At 46.5% G+C, this 12,857-nt stretch overlaps 2 protein-coding genes across 3 annotated transcripts in view; one reads left to right on the forward strand and one right to left on the reverse strand.

The window, feature by feature from the left end:
* Nucleotides 1-5,115, forward strand: part of coq5 (coenzyme Q5, methyltransferase) — a 15,973-nt gene extending 10,858 nt beyond the window's left edge. Inside the window, exons 2-7 of the mRNA XM_035530269.1 lie at nucleotides 1,511-1,660; nucleotides 1,995-2,216; nucleotides 2,963-3,069; nucleotides 3,184-3,272; nucleotides 4,219-4,330; nucleotides 4,632-5,115. Coding sequence (XP_035386162.1) covers nucleotides 1,511-1,660; nucleotides 1,995-2,216; nucleotides 2,963-3,069; nucleotides 3,184-3,272; nucleotides 4,219-4,330; nucleotides 4,632-4,733 — 782 coding nt within the window. The 3' untranslated portion in view covers nucleotides 4,734-5,115. The remainder of the gene's footprint in view (nucleotides 1-1,510; nucleotides 1,661-1,994; nucleotides 2,217-2,962; nucleotides 3,070-3,183; nucleotides 3,273-4,218; nucleotides 4,331-4,631) is intronic.
* The window catches only part of znrf3 (zinc and ring finger 3), a 44,318-nt gene continuing 36,550 nt past the window's right edge, over nucleotides 5,090-12,857 (reverse strand). For both annotated transcript variants that reach the window (XM_035530267.1, XM_035530268.1), the window contains exons 3-8: nucleotides 12,533-12,607; nucleotides 11,171-11,302; nucleotides 10,850-10,957; nucleotides 10,515-10,679; nucleotides 8,611-8,713; nucleotides 5,090-8,264 (exon numbers count right to left, since the gene is read on the reverse strand). In XM_035530267.1, the coding sequence (XP_035386160.1) occupies nucleotides 6,658-8,264; nucleotides 8,611-8,713; nucleotides 10,515-10,679; nucleotides 10,850-10,957; nucleotides 11,171-11,302; nucleotides 12,533-12,607 (2,190 nt within the window). In that variant the 3' untranslated portion in view covers nucleotides 5,090-6,657. The remainder of the gene's footprint in view (nucleotides 8,265-8,610; nucleotides 8,714-10,514; nucleotides 10,680-10,849; nucleotides 10,958-11,170; nucleotides 11,303-12,532; nucleotides 12,608-12,857) is intronic.

Here is a 12,857-nt window from a genome sequence, read left to right on the forward strand (position 1 = left end):
GTATGTATATATATATGTGTGTGTGTGTGTGTCTGTATGTATATATATGTGTGTGTGTGTGTGTCTGTATGTATATATATGTGTGTGTGTGTGTGTCTGTATGTATATATATGTGTGTGTGTGTGTGTCTATGTATATATATGTGTGTGTGTGTGTGTCTGTATGTATATATATGTGTGTGTGTGTGTGTCTGTATGTATATATATGTGTGTGTGTGTGTGTCTGTATGTATATATATGTGTGTGTGTGTGTGTCTGTATGTATATATATGTGTGTGTGTGTGTGTGTCTGTATGTATATATATGTGTGTGTGTGTGTGTGTCTGTATGTATATATATGTGTGTGTGTGTGTGTCTGTATGTATATATGTGTGTGTGTGTGTGTCTGTATGTATATATGTGTGTGTGTGTGTGTGTCTGTATGTATATATGTGTGTGTGTGTGTGTCTGTATGTATATGTGTGTGTGTGTGTGTGTCTGTATGTATATATGTGTGTGTGTGTGTGTCTGTATGTATGTGTGTGTGTGTGTGTGTCTGTATGTATATGTGTGTGTGTGTGTCTGTATGTATATGTGTGTGTGTGTGTGTCTGTATGTATATGTGTGTGTGTGTGTGTCTGTATGTATATGTGTGTGTGTGTGTGTCTGTATGTATATGTGTGTGTGTGTGTGTGTCTGTATGTATATATGTGTGTGTGTGTGTGTCTGTATGTATATGTGTGTGTGTGTGTGTGTCTGTATGTATGTGTGTGTGTGTGTGTGTCTGTATGTGTATATGTGTGTGTGTGTGTGTGTCTGTATCTGTATATGTGTGTGTGTGTGTCTGTATGTGTATATGTGTGTGTGTGTGTGTGTCTGTATCTGTATATGTGTGTGTGTGTGTGTGTGTGTGTCTGTATGTATATATGTGTGTGTGTGTGTGTGTGTCTGTATGTATATATGTGTGTGTGTGTGTGTGTGTGTCTGTATGTATATATGTGTGTGTGTGTGTCTGTATGTATATATGTGTGTGTGTGTGTGTGTCTGTATGTATATATGTGTGTGTGTGTGTGTGTGTCTGTATGTATATATGTGTGTGTGTGTGTGTGTGTCTGTATGTATATATGTGTGTGTGTGTGTCTGTATGTATATATGTGTGTGTGTGTGTGTGTGTCTGTATGTATATATGTGTGTGTGTGTGTGTGTGTCTGTATGTATATATGTGTGTGTGTGTGTGTGTGTGTCTGTATGTATATATGTGTGTGTGTGTCTGTCTGTATGTATATATGTGTGTGTGTGTGTCTGTCTGTATGTATATATGTGTGTGTGTGTGTCTGTCTGTATGTATATATATGTGTGTGTGTGTGTGTGTCTGTATGTATATATGTGTGTGTGTCTGTATGTATATATGTGTGTGTCCGTGTGTGTGTGTCCGTGTGTATGTGTCCGTGTGTGTATGTGTCCGTGTGTATGTATATGTGGATGGATGTGTGTGTGTGTGTGTGTGTGTGTGTGTGCACATCTGCCGTCAGTCTATAAGGTGTTTGAAAGCGTTGCTGGCAGGTACGACCTCATGAACGACGCCATGAGTCTGGGCATCCATCGGCTCTGGAAAGACGCCCTGCTGCGTGTGATGAACCCACAGCCCGGGCTGCGCCTGCTGGATGCGGCCGGAGGGACAGGTAATCCGCGTGCACTGTGTAGCTGCGCTCGCGCTAGAAGACTACACGGCGTTTTTCACGCGAGCGTCTTCAGTGGCTGCATGTGAAACGCACCGACGTTTGCTAAGGAAGCGTTTTTTTTCTGGCCTCTTCCTGCTGAAGAATCTGCCTTAGTTCCCACAGCTCTGATATGCTGCAAGTGCTTCTGTTCATTGCTTTGCAATTATTACCTGCTAAGCAGTCTGGCAAAAATAACCAATCAGAAAGAGTCTGCCCCCCCCAAAAAAAGAATGAAATGAATTGACAATTTCCTCTGAAATCCCTAGAACTGAGGGTCCATGCTGTTGTCTCCTAGGTGACATCTCCTTCCGTTTCATGGCCTACACACGCTCCGTGCATGAGCAGAAGCTTCGCCGGAGAGCACGGTCCAATCAGACGCCTTCGTGGCAGGACATCACAGCCAGTTATAGCTCAGAGGGGGCGGGGCCTCCACAGTCCAGGGCGGTGGTGTGTGACATCAATAAAGAGATGCTGAAAGTGGGGAAGGGGCGGGCAGAGGAGGCGGGAATCACCACAGGTAACCCCGCCCCTCATTACTATGGCAACGTTCCTTCCCGTCTAATGTTATTTTGTCCTTTGTTCTCAGGCAGTAGCAGACGTCACTTGTGTTTAGTTTCACTGTTGCAAAAGACAAACATCTAAACATTCTGGTGCATTTTACCTTTTTGAATCCTGGTGTTTGAGTTTCACTATATATATACACACACACACTTAGTACCCTTGTGAGGACCCACTGCGTTTTTTATTACATTTCTGCACTGTGTGTAGCTGTGTTTAGGGACTATAGATATAGATGAGTGCAATGATCAAATGAAGCAGCAGTGTGAGTTTACACAGTAGGATAATCTATAACATACTGCACATAACCCAGACTGTGACTATCTTAGAGTTGACTGGACTGTGTTTACATTTACACACACACGCGCGCTTTTATCCAAAGCGACTTACGTGAGTACAACTTGAGAGGTTGAGTTTTGCTCAGGGGCCCAACAGTGGTGGGATTTGAACTGGCAACCTTCTGATTACCAGTCCAATGCCTTCACCACTGAGCTCCCACTGTACTGCTGTTAGAGATACTGCCACATGTCCAGAGAGACCACGCCTAGAGAGACTGTCCGTGAGTGTCAGTGTGGTGGAGGCATGACAGGAAGGGAGTGGCGGTGAGCGGTCTGCGTGCCGTGTTTGGTGCAATGTTTCACAGGGTCCTTTAAGGCTACGAGGTCATTGGCGGTGACGAGTTCGGCCTTTCTTGCTCTTCTGCAGGCGTGTCCTGGGTGGTGGGGGATGCGGAGGAACTCCCGTTCGACGAGGATCAGTTCGATGTCTACACCATCGCCTTCGGCATCCGCAACGTCACCCATGTTGAGCAGGTGATGCGCCTCCTCCTTTAATGAGGGAGAGGTTACCACATACAACAGAGCTTGTGCCGACTGGGTCACTAGGAATACAACCAGACCTCTGTGTGTGTGTGTGTGTGTGTTCAGGCTCTGCAGGAAGCCTTTCGTGTTCTTAAACCAGGTGGGCGGTTTTTGTGCTTGGAGTTCAGTCAAGTCTCCACTCCACTTCTTTCCAAGTACGTGCACCTAATCTACCTCCTGATCCACTTTATCTACCTCCTAACCTACCTACCTTCTAATCCAGCAGTCATACAACAGTCAATGCCCTGAGCATATATTTAGACACGTGATCATCGGCGGCTTGTACTACAATTTGGAGTGTGAATTTGTGCCCTACCTACAGTTAGGTGATGTTTAAAGTCAAAGCCATGTTGTAGCATCGTCTGAGTTCTCATCACTGTGTGGCATATAATAGGATATAATCTAAATGAGCTCTGTTCTCATTGGATGCTCGGTATCGTGCCTCATTCCAAAAGCCCTTATTTGCATATCTCAGCCTACAGCAGTTTAGCCCCACCTGCTTACATTGCTCATGATGATGTCATAGAAACAGCGGTTTAATAATATGGTTTTTGTAGCTTAGTCTCCTTATATGGACTTTACGGAGATGGGGAGGGAACAATGTGTTTTAAAACTAACAGAATTTACATATTATTTGCATATTACTTTATTCCAATAAAGAGATGGAAATTGTTTTCCATGATGTAACACAAAGCACAATGAAGAAAGCTGAGAGCAGTTCACTGATGGATGTTGCTATAGCGCTGGGAATAAAAGCTGTGACGCAACGTTTGAAACTAAAACATGCACGGTGTTGTGGTTGTACCACTAATGTACTTATTGTTTACACGGCAAAAGGTCACAACAGTAAACGTCCAGTGCAAGGTAGTAATGTCCAAGTTCTGTTTCCTCTCTAGCAGGTACCCTACATAGTGCTCTGTGTAGAAATGTACACGGGGAGATTTGTGTACGAGTAAAACATTTCAGACACGGTGAGGGTAACCTGGGTTAGTCCTGCAACTCAACCGTGTCACACAGGGACGGTTCCAGAACCATGTGTACATGCTGGTAACCAGGTGAGCTACAGGAACTCAAAGGTGACCAAGTGAAAATGTTTTACAGGCTGTATGATGCATACAGTTTCCAGGTGATTCCAGTTTTAGGTGAGGTGATTGCAGGTGACTGGAAATCGTACCAGTACCTTGTGGAGAGCATCCGGAGATTCCCAAACCAGGTAATGTTCCAGGACGTAGACTCTTTGGTTGATCCAAGTCTAAATAGGCCAGTCCAGACAGAACAGGGTCACTGTTTGGTTATATAGTACCAGGACTCAGGAAACCTGCTTTAACTTTTTAATAATAAATACTGCTAGACCTTGTGGAACTGGGATATTTGTAAAATATGATAGGATTTCACCCACATGCTAAATATCACGAGAGAGAGAGAAAAAAGAATACTATACTTATGTAGTGTGTCCCCCCCCCTTCCGTAATGGAGAATTTTCCTACTTGATGCTGCCATTTTGCGCTCCACAGGAAACGTTCAAAGGAATGATCGAGGAGGCTGGTTTCGCCCGTGTCCAGTACATCAACTTGACTGGCGGAATATGTGCTATTCACTCAGCGTTCAAACTGTGAGCGCTGCTAACAGCGCCCTCTGCTGGGTGAGCTGAGCCACTCAACTTACTGTCCCCTCGGAGAGAAGGCACTGGTCGTAGCCCAGAGCACAGGGTGCACCTTTGGATGGTTTGGTCTCCATGGTAATTCCCTAAAGCCTCAGTTATGTGTGTGACCTTGGACAGCAGAATTTAAAAGACTTTAATGTGATTTTCTAAGCATGTGTGCATGTTTGTGTGGTGCTGGAAGTAGCAGGGGGTCATGGGTACAGCACATTAGGGTGCCTGAGCTGCTCTGATGCCCCCTACAGGCTGATGTATGCATTACACTACATTTTGTTCTGTAGTTCACACCAGAAATGACTCAAGTCTGTTCAGTTGAATAAAACCATATAATTTTCAAATCTTTGTACACTTTGTTACAAAACTGTATGGTACTAAAAGTTTTAAAATCGGTTTTTGGTCAGAGAATATTTAATCATCTGGTGTGCAATTACTATTTACAAAACGTTTCATATTAGTGATCTCAACAAAAAAAACCAAATCTTTCCAAACATCCAGACCCTCTGAACATAAGACATGGCTTACAGATAAATATATTAGTCAATAAATATTCAGAGAACGTACTTCCATTTATGAACCGTGCTGCTATACAGATACAGAAATATACAGGTCTCGCTCTGGCCTCAATAGCTGGAGCCTGAAACTTGACGGAGAAAATAATTATATCTTAAAAAATTAAAAAATATTAATTTTGTACATATTTTCTTTTATACAATCTTATCTTAAGTGCTACAAACAATTAAAAAAAAATTTAAATAGTGACTCAAGTACCCCGAGAATGCTAAATAGTCGCAGTACAATAACTATGAGAGATTAGAGTCTATTACAGCACTGTTAATGACAACATAAATAAAATGATTTTAAAATGTGGTAAAGCCAGAAGAGGAATTATCAAAACATTAGACAAACAGCAGAAAGGCATGAGGACTGTGTGAGAAGAGATTTCAGGATTAGGATTAAGTGTAAATTTAAAAATAAAGGCATTTCCCCACTTTCCTTAAACAGTGACACTTTGGCCTCTTCAGACTAACAGTTAGTCGTGTTAAATATTTTCTTTAAAAAACAAGTGCACTAATACCAAATAAAGGGCACAGATAAAATATTTTTTAAAAATAGTTACACTGGGGGGGTTATTTTAGTATAATTGCCATTCCAGAATTAGTTCTGGAAACTCTTCCAGAACTAATTCTGATAAATATTTAAGAGAAATCCTGTCACAGGAGACAAACTAAACTTTGGTGTAAAGAACAAACAGTTCAGTAGTCTCCTAAAAAAGAAAACAAGAAACAAACCATGAAGCTGTGTGTGTGTGTGAGGGGAGAAGTGAAAAACAATCTGAAATACACTGTACTCGCATAGTTGTCATGGCAACGGCCATCTTACCCTCTCTCCGTTCACTCAGCGGTGTTTTGGTGTTTTTCTCTAAATGATGAAGGCATGGTGCTATGACCCAGACCACATGTCATATGTATACATACACGCATGCAAGTCATTTCAGCAATAAACGCAACTACAAAAAACAACAACCCCAAAACATCTGTGTATTGTAACATGAAGGCAGGCGTGTAAGTGTTTAAACAAAACTAAGCCTTCAACTCCGCCAGGGTCTGTGGTTCTGTAGCACCAACACACAGACCAAAACGTCGTCCTCCCTACGACAGACTGACAGGTTTATCGTGGAACGACACGACGCCCGTTAGGCCATGCATCTGCCGTCACACTCCTCTGTAGGCGTGTCTGATTCTTAAGGCCACAGGAAAGAGAAGGATGACAATACACCACTCTTCGACAGAAAAAAAAAATTTAAATGTAAAAAATTAAATCTCCATTTGAAATTCACTCAGAGTTCTTTGAGGAAGACAAACGCCGACTCCAGGTTTACTTCACAGACTGGAACCCTCATATGTCGGTTTGCTGCCCCCTTGAGTTTCAGGAGTGCCACTGCACTGAGGGGAAAACAGGGCCCTGACTTCCTCTGCACTCGACCGCTGACTTCTGCACTGTCCTGAGGTGAAAAACCCTTGATTAGCGTCCTCAGAAGTCCTGTCCTCGCGCTCCATCATGAGCGACGGAAGGAGGCTGGTTTGATGCTTGGAACCGAGGCCTAACTCGCAGTCCGTGTCTTCGGGAATTATGGGTATCCGCTGGGCGAGTTCGCAGCAGGTCTGACTGGAGCAGGCCTCGCTGTCGGTTTGGGCGTACTGCACGTTAACGGAATAATCCTCCGCGTACCGGTGGACCTTCATGTCCGTGTAAAAGCAGCAGGGAAGCCCCTCGTATCCGGCGTGCTCAGCCAGCGGAAGCCGCTCCGTGCTGACACTGTAGAAGTTCAGCGGAGATGCACCAGTCAGCGTCTGGGGCTCCCCCCCTTCCTGTCCCTTATGCTCCAAACCCGGCGGAGGAACCTCTAAACAGCAGCCGCACACTGCCCCTTGCTCGCTGCTGTGCTCCATGGAGCATTGGCTCCATCCCGCTACAGTGCCCTGTAGGGGCCCGGCCGAGGTAGTGCTGGTGTTGTCTCTGGCTTCCAGCGAAGCGTGGCTGCTGCCGGGCGACAGCCCCTCCCCCGAGCCGTAGCGTCCTCCGGGGCTCCGCCCGCAGTCCGAGCCCCCTGCCGACGCCGGGGCGGACAGGATGTCGTCGGCAGACGCCGCGGCCGGGAGGCTCGGGGCGATGTCTCCGCCCACGCAGTGGCAGGGACTCCGGCTGCGATAGACGTAGGGGTCGTAGTCGCTGCTGAGGGAACTCCGGAAGGTGGAGCAGCTCCCGTACACGCCCTGGTTACTCACCTCGGTGCAGTCCAGCATGGAGTCGCTGGAAGAACAGTGGCACTGACCCGAGCTGCTGCTGCTGCTGTCGCTGCCGGGGCAGTCGGCAAGGTAACCGCTACACACCGACCGGTGGCCGTGGTAACAGCTGAGCCCCGACGTGCTTCCCGAGTCGCCCATGTGGGACGACGAGGCAGGGGCCACGTGCACCACGGTGGGGTACAGTAATCCCGGCTGGAAGGACCGGCCGTGGGCCTTGTGGGACTGCCCCCCGGGCTGGCTCTCCGGCTGTGGGAAGGTCAAGCCCTGGAAGAAGTAGTGCTGATACATGGTCTCGTACTGGGACACGCAGGTGGCGCGCGAGAAACCACGCCCGTGGAACTTGGGCCGCTTGAAGGCGTGGGATTGTGGGTAGGCGGGCGCACGGTGCTCCAGGCCACACTGATGGGGGCTCAGGCCGTGGTCCAGGTGGAGCGCGGGGTAGGGTGGGAGGAAGGGTGGCTGTGGAGAGTAGAGGCTCTGCTCGGGGCGTTGGTCCACCGTTAGCACGGTGATGGGGTTGCCGTGTGGATCCATGGTGGTGCGGGTGGGGTAGGCAGTCACCTGCCCGGCACGGTGCACCCTCCCTGGGTAGTGGACAGGAAGCACCACCCTCTGCTGCCGACTGTGGACCGGGTTCCCTGGGTCCAGACACACAGCACCTGGAGTGCCCTTCTTTTGCTCTGCACAGAGAACATTGATGCACTTGTGAAACAGAACCAGGTTCTAACATCAGGTTTGCCATGTCAAGTATTCAGTACAACTGGGTTCTGCATTTATATACCAGATTATTACAAAAATATTCTAGCAACCTTTGTAACCATAGCCTACTGTTAATGATCTACAGTGCTTACAAAGACTTGTAATTAATATGCATGACCAAACGATCAAAGGTTGGGGAACTTTACCATATCGTATATCTTATAAAAGCCATTAGACAAAGGAAGCTGCGCATTAGTTATGTAGCTGAACCACCGTGCGGAGGAGCAGGCAGGCAGGTTCCGTCCCCAGGGGGAGGGGCTTTCTCACCGATGATGTTGTGTCTGCAGTGGGGACAGGTATGGTGTTGGACTAGCCAGGGGTCCACACACTTCTTATGGAAGCGATGAGCACAGGGAATCACTCTCAGCTCCTGCAAACACCAATAAAAGTCCTGCTACAGATAAAAGTCCTCACAATCCACCAAACGTGACACCTCGACCCACTGCGTAATCTACAACCAAGATATTAACTAATACATGATAAAGACATTAGTTACTTTGATGGGCAAAATAGCTTTATTTTTTGCAGTTATAAAAACTGAATAAACAAAGATGAAGGAACAAGCAAAGAACAAAATCCTCACAAACACTTTAAAACCAGGGAAGCAGGTAACAAGGGAATTACTGTGCCACTTCCAAACATGGCCTCCAGGTGACGGTGTGCTGACGGCACACGTACTTTCTGTTGGAGCCATGTTAAAGGATAGTTTCTTGAACCTGGATTACGGCCGAGTCCTAGTCTGGACTAAGTGAAAGTGGGGATTTACTACTTGAGTTTAGTCTCCAGGGCCTGGGACTCCAACCCCAGAGGGGAGTTGGATGTGCCATAGCGTCAGACTAGTGTGTAAAGGCAACGTTTTAACGGAACTGCAGAGCTCAAATAAACAACTTTAATTTGGGATTGGCTCAGATATGTATTTAAATGACAATCCCTGTGAGAAGTGAAAATATTAAAGAGTAAGACCGAGACCCCCGTCAGAAAAAGCCGAGGTGTGTGGCTTTGGCTGCTGGTGACTCCGCCCCCCACCCAGTACCTCGGTGCCTCCGCATGGTGACTCCACCCCCCACAACCTCACTGTCTCCATGGTGACTCAACCCCACCACCTCACCGACATGGTGACTCCGCCCCACTTTCTCTGGCTCTGATCAGTACAAACAGAAGTAATGCAAAGGCTTTCTGAACACGGCACACAAATAAAGAAATAAATGTATAGATTTGCACGCGGCGACACCAGGGTTTATTCTGGGATGGCAGACCACCAACCTGTAGGGATTGAAACCCAACAGCACACACATGCCTCGTTCACGCTTCTAAACACATCGCATGTCCTCCAGATCCAGTGTGTAAGATTTAAGAAAACAGTTCAAAACATCTGCTACACACACACACACACACACACACACACGGTACATAGTGAGACGTGTACTTTGGACACGTTTACACCATATTAGAGGCCGTCCGCTCTGTTACAGCAACAGAATGTTACACCCATTAGCTTGTCAAGCTAACGCTGAAACAAGCTAATCAGATGACATCCACTACTGGTCCACTATAACGAACAAGTTCTCACTACAGAGAAAAACTACATGTGTTAACTGGTACAATATGTGATTAATAGTTACTCTCGTGTGTCAAACTGTAGTGTACACCTAGAAAGATACTGAACAGCCTTAGTCACCACACAAACGACAACTGAAAACAACAACTCAAAAACAAACAGAGCTGCCGGCTCACCGTGCCGTGTGGCCCACACAGAGGTGAGTCTGAACACACGTGAATAACTTTTCTGTATTGTTAATGTTAATATGCGTTTTACTGGGGTAGCAAGTGAGGTGGCAGTTACTCCCCGATATCTGCCTCCCTGGAGGTTCTGAACCAAGTCAGAGAACTTTGGTTCCCTCTTCCTTCCTGCTCTGTAATCAGCAAGCACGGATCTAGTCGTGGGGTCTCTTGTCTTCATTTGCGCGCTTGTGTGATTTAATCACATTATAACCCACACAGACACAAACTCTGGTCCCTGAAGGTCACGGCCAGCACAAATACAGCACAAATGGACTGTGGGAGACAGCGGGGAGACCACGACTGCAGTGCATCCTGGATTCACAGCAATCATCAGAGCAGTTATGGCCAGAGCACCCGCGCGACACGGTCCGGGCAGACTGGGGCTTCACCTCTCCGTCGATGTATTTCTCCAGGCAGATGGCGCAGTCCGACGTGGAACTGCTGCTCAAGGAGTCCGACACACTGCAGCTCTCCTGCTGACCTTTGACCTTGGCTTTGAACTTCCGAGTTTCCATTTTTTCCAGAGCCTGGATGGCCATCCGGTTCATAGAGCTCTGGACAGAGGAATGGACGGATGGAGAGAGAAAGAAAAGGAACGAAAAAGGGAGAAATGTGTGTCAAGGATGCACAACATCACGATGCTGTGGGTGTTGTACAACCTCCACGAGCACCCGAACACAGTCAAAACCCTACTGCCAAGGCTCACCTGGTTGCTAAGGCTCACCTGGCTGCGTCTTTGCTTGAGCTTGATTTTGATGAGGAGGATGAGGCACACCAGAGACACCACGATGAAGAAGGCCAGGAAGATTCCCATATCAAAATACTCTGTGGGCTGTTGGGGAGAAGACATCACAGCAGAGGTTTCACGACAAACGAAGCACCCGGACATGCCGAGATGCATCACAGGCTTTCACTAGCCTTGGGAAAACTTAATATACGACGCGGGACGCACAGGAATGCTGTGGCTTCGTCTCAGATACTCTGGACGTAAATGAGCTTCGTTTAGTCTGGAACGGTCCTATACACTTGCAGTACTGGCACTTACCCGTGGGGGGCGATGCTGGATTCTGGCTCTGGCCACTTTCTGCTTATTAACGATATTCATCAGTTTAACGGCATCTGCTCCTTTAACGTAAACCACAGGCCTCTTCAGGGGATCGTCAGAGAGCTGATTCAACTGGGGGGGAAATAAAGAAAAAATATTTTATGTTTAAATTTCAGAGTTTGTTCCTTTACTTTCATTCAGCATGGTGCTCAAGTCTTCATACCCTTACACATTTTATTAATTTTTTATGCCCGTCATTTTCTACATTGACATAATAACCACGAAGAAAAGCACTTACAAGAAAAACAGCGAGGTGTTCAGAAAGATGGCGTTCTTGAACACATCACCTCCTGACCTGCCTGCTCACCTTCAGTAGGAGTACGACATCAAAGCCAAAGCACCCCCACCCGAACACACCCAAAAGAAACTGCCAGACTGCAACCACAGAAACTGCGGTTGTATTTTAAATATTTATTTATTTATTTTTTGGGGCTGCCGGCAAAAGTAAACCAATTGCATGTTGTGAAAGTAGAATCTGGATTTAGATTTAGCCTGGCGACTCAGACAGACGGAGACTGGGGCCTGTAATTTGCCAAAACGGAGGGAAATGGAAGGATGGCTAGTCCGTGTGCTGCCGTCACACGGAAGTGTGGAGCGTCTGAAAGGCAGGAGTTCGGCTGGTCCCCAAACCGCAGTGACCTTTGTTCACTCATGCTGGGAGGGATTGGGAGCAGGACTTCACACTGAACCTACACTCCATCTGAAACAGGGACCGTAGGATCTCTGAGTAATTACCCTCAGGAGAGAGAGAAACCGTTCGATCTCCCCTGTGTTCTAGTCTGGCTTACAGAGAGACAATATTCAGTCCAGACTGAACGATCTGTGTGAAGAGGATGAAATGGATGAAAGAAGAAACACCATGCAGTGCCTCACACACCCACACACAGGGTCAGAGTCTCGCACACTGCCAGTTTCTCTCAGACAGACACGACTAGGGTTCCAACAAAAGGACCTCTGTGTTACATCACAATTACACAGTTACTACGACACCAGCAAGGTCAAATAACACGCACGTGTTATTATTATATTACAAAGTAGTATAAATAAAAGAACAGCATAACTGACTAAGACACCAGTGAAACGTTTGTAAACAAAGAAACTTAAAGCAGCTTCCAGCACCAATAGGCTGGAGAACAAGATAAAGGCTTTACACTGGCTGTCGGGACCTTTACATTTATAACCATTGTCCTGACATTGCTGAGTCAGCACATTTATGCCTCCTGAGCTGAACAGCTGTGGGTTTATCTAGCAGTTTACGGTTATTCCTGACGAAACGGGGAGAGGGGAGGAGAGCTCGCTCACTTGATCAATCGCGTCAGGATTTTCTGAGACATCAAAAATTACTGCTGTAGCTCCTCTTTGGACGGCCCTCTTAGCCTATAGGACGAGAGAGAGAGAGAAAGAAAATGACCATTCATCCATTCACAGAGAAAACCTGTTTAAACCATTGCTGCTTGTGCTAAAACAGGACAACAAAAATACAAATGTCTCTCACACACATGATAACCATGACAACCGACCAGACAAAGTTCTCCTTCAAAGTATTAAAACTTGGCTGAAGAGTACATTGGTGAGATTGGAGCTTAATCTGGATAATACACAAGAATTTAATATTCAGTTTAATTCA

This window comes from Electrophorus electricus, chromosome 9, assembly GCF_013358815.1.
Source record: "Electrophorus electricus isolate fEleEle1 chromosome 9, fEleEle1.pri, whole genome shotgun sequence".
Taxonomy (NCBI): domain Eukaryota; kingdom Metazoa; phylum Chordata; class Actinopteri; order Gymnotiformes; family Gymnotidae; genus Electrophorus; species Electrophorus electricus.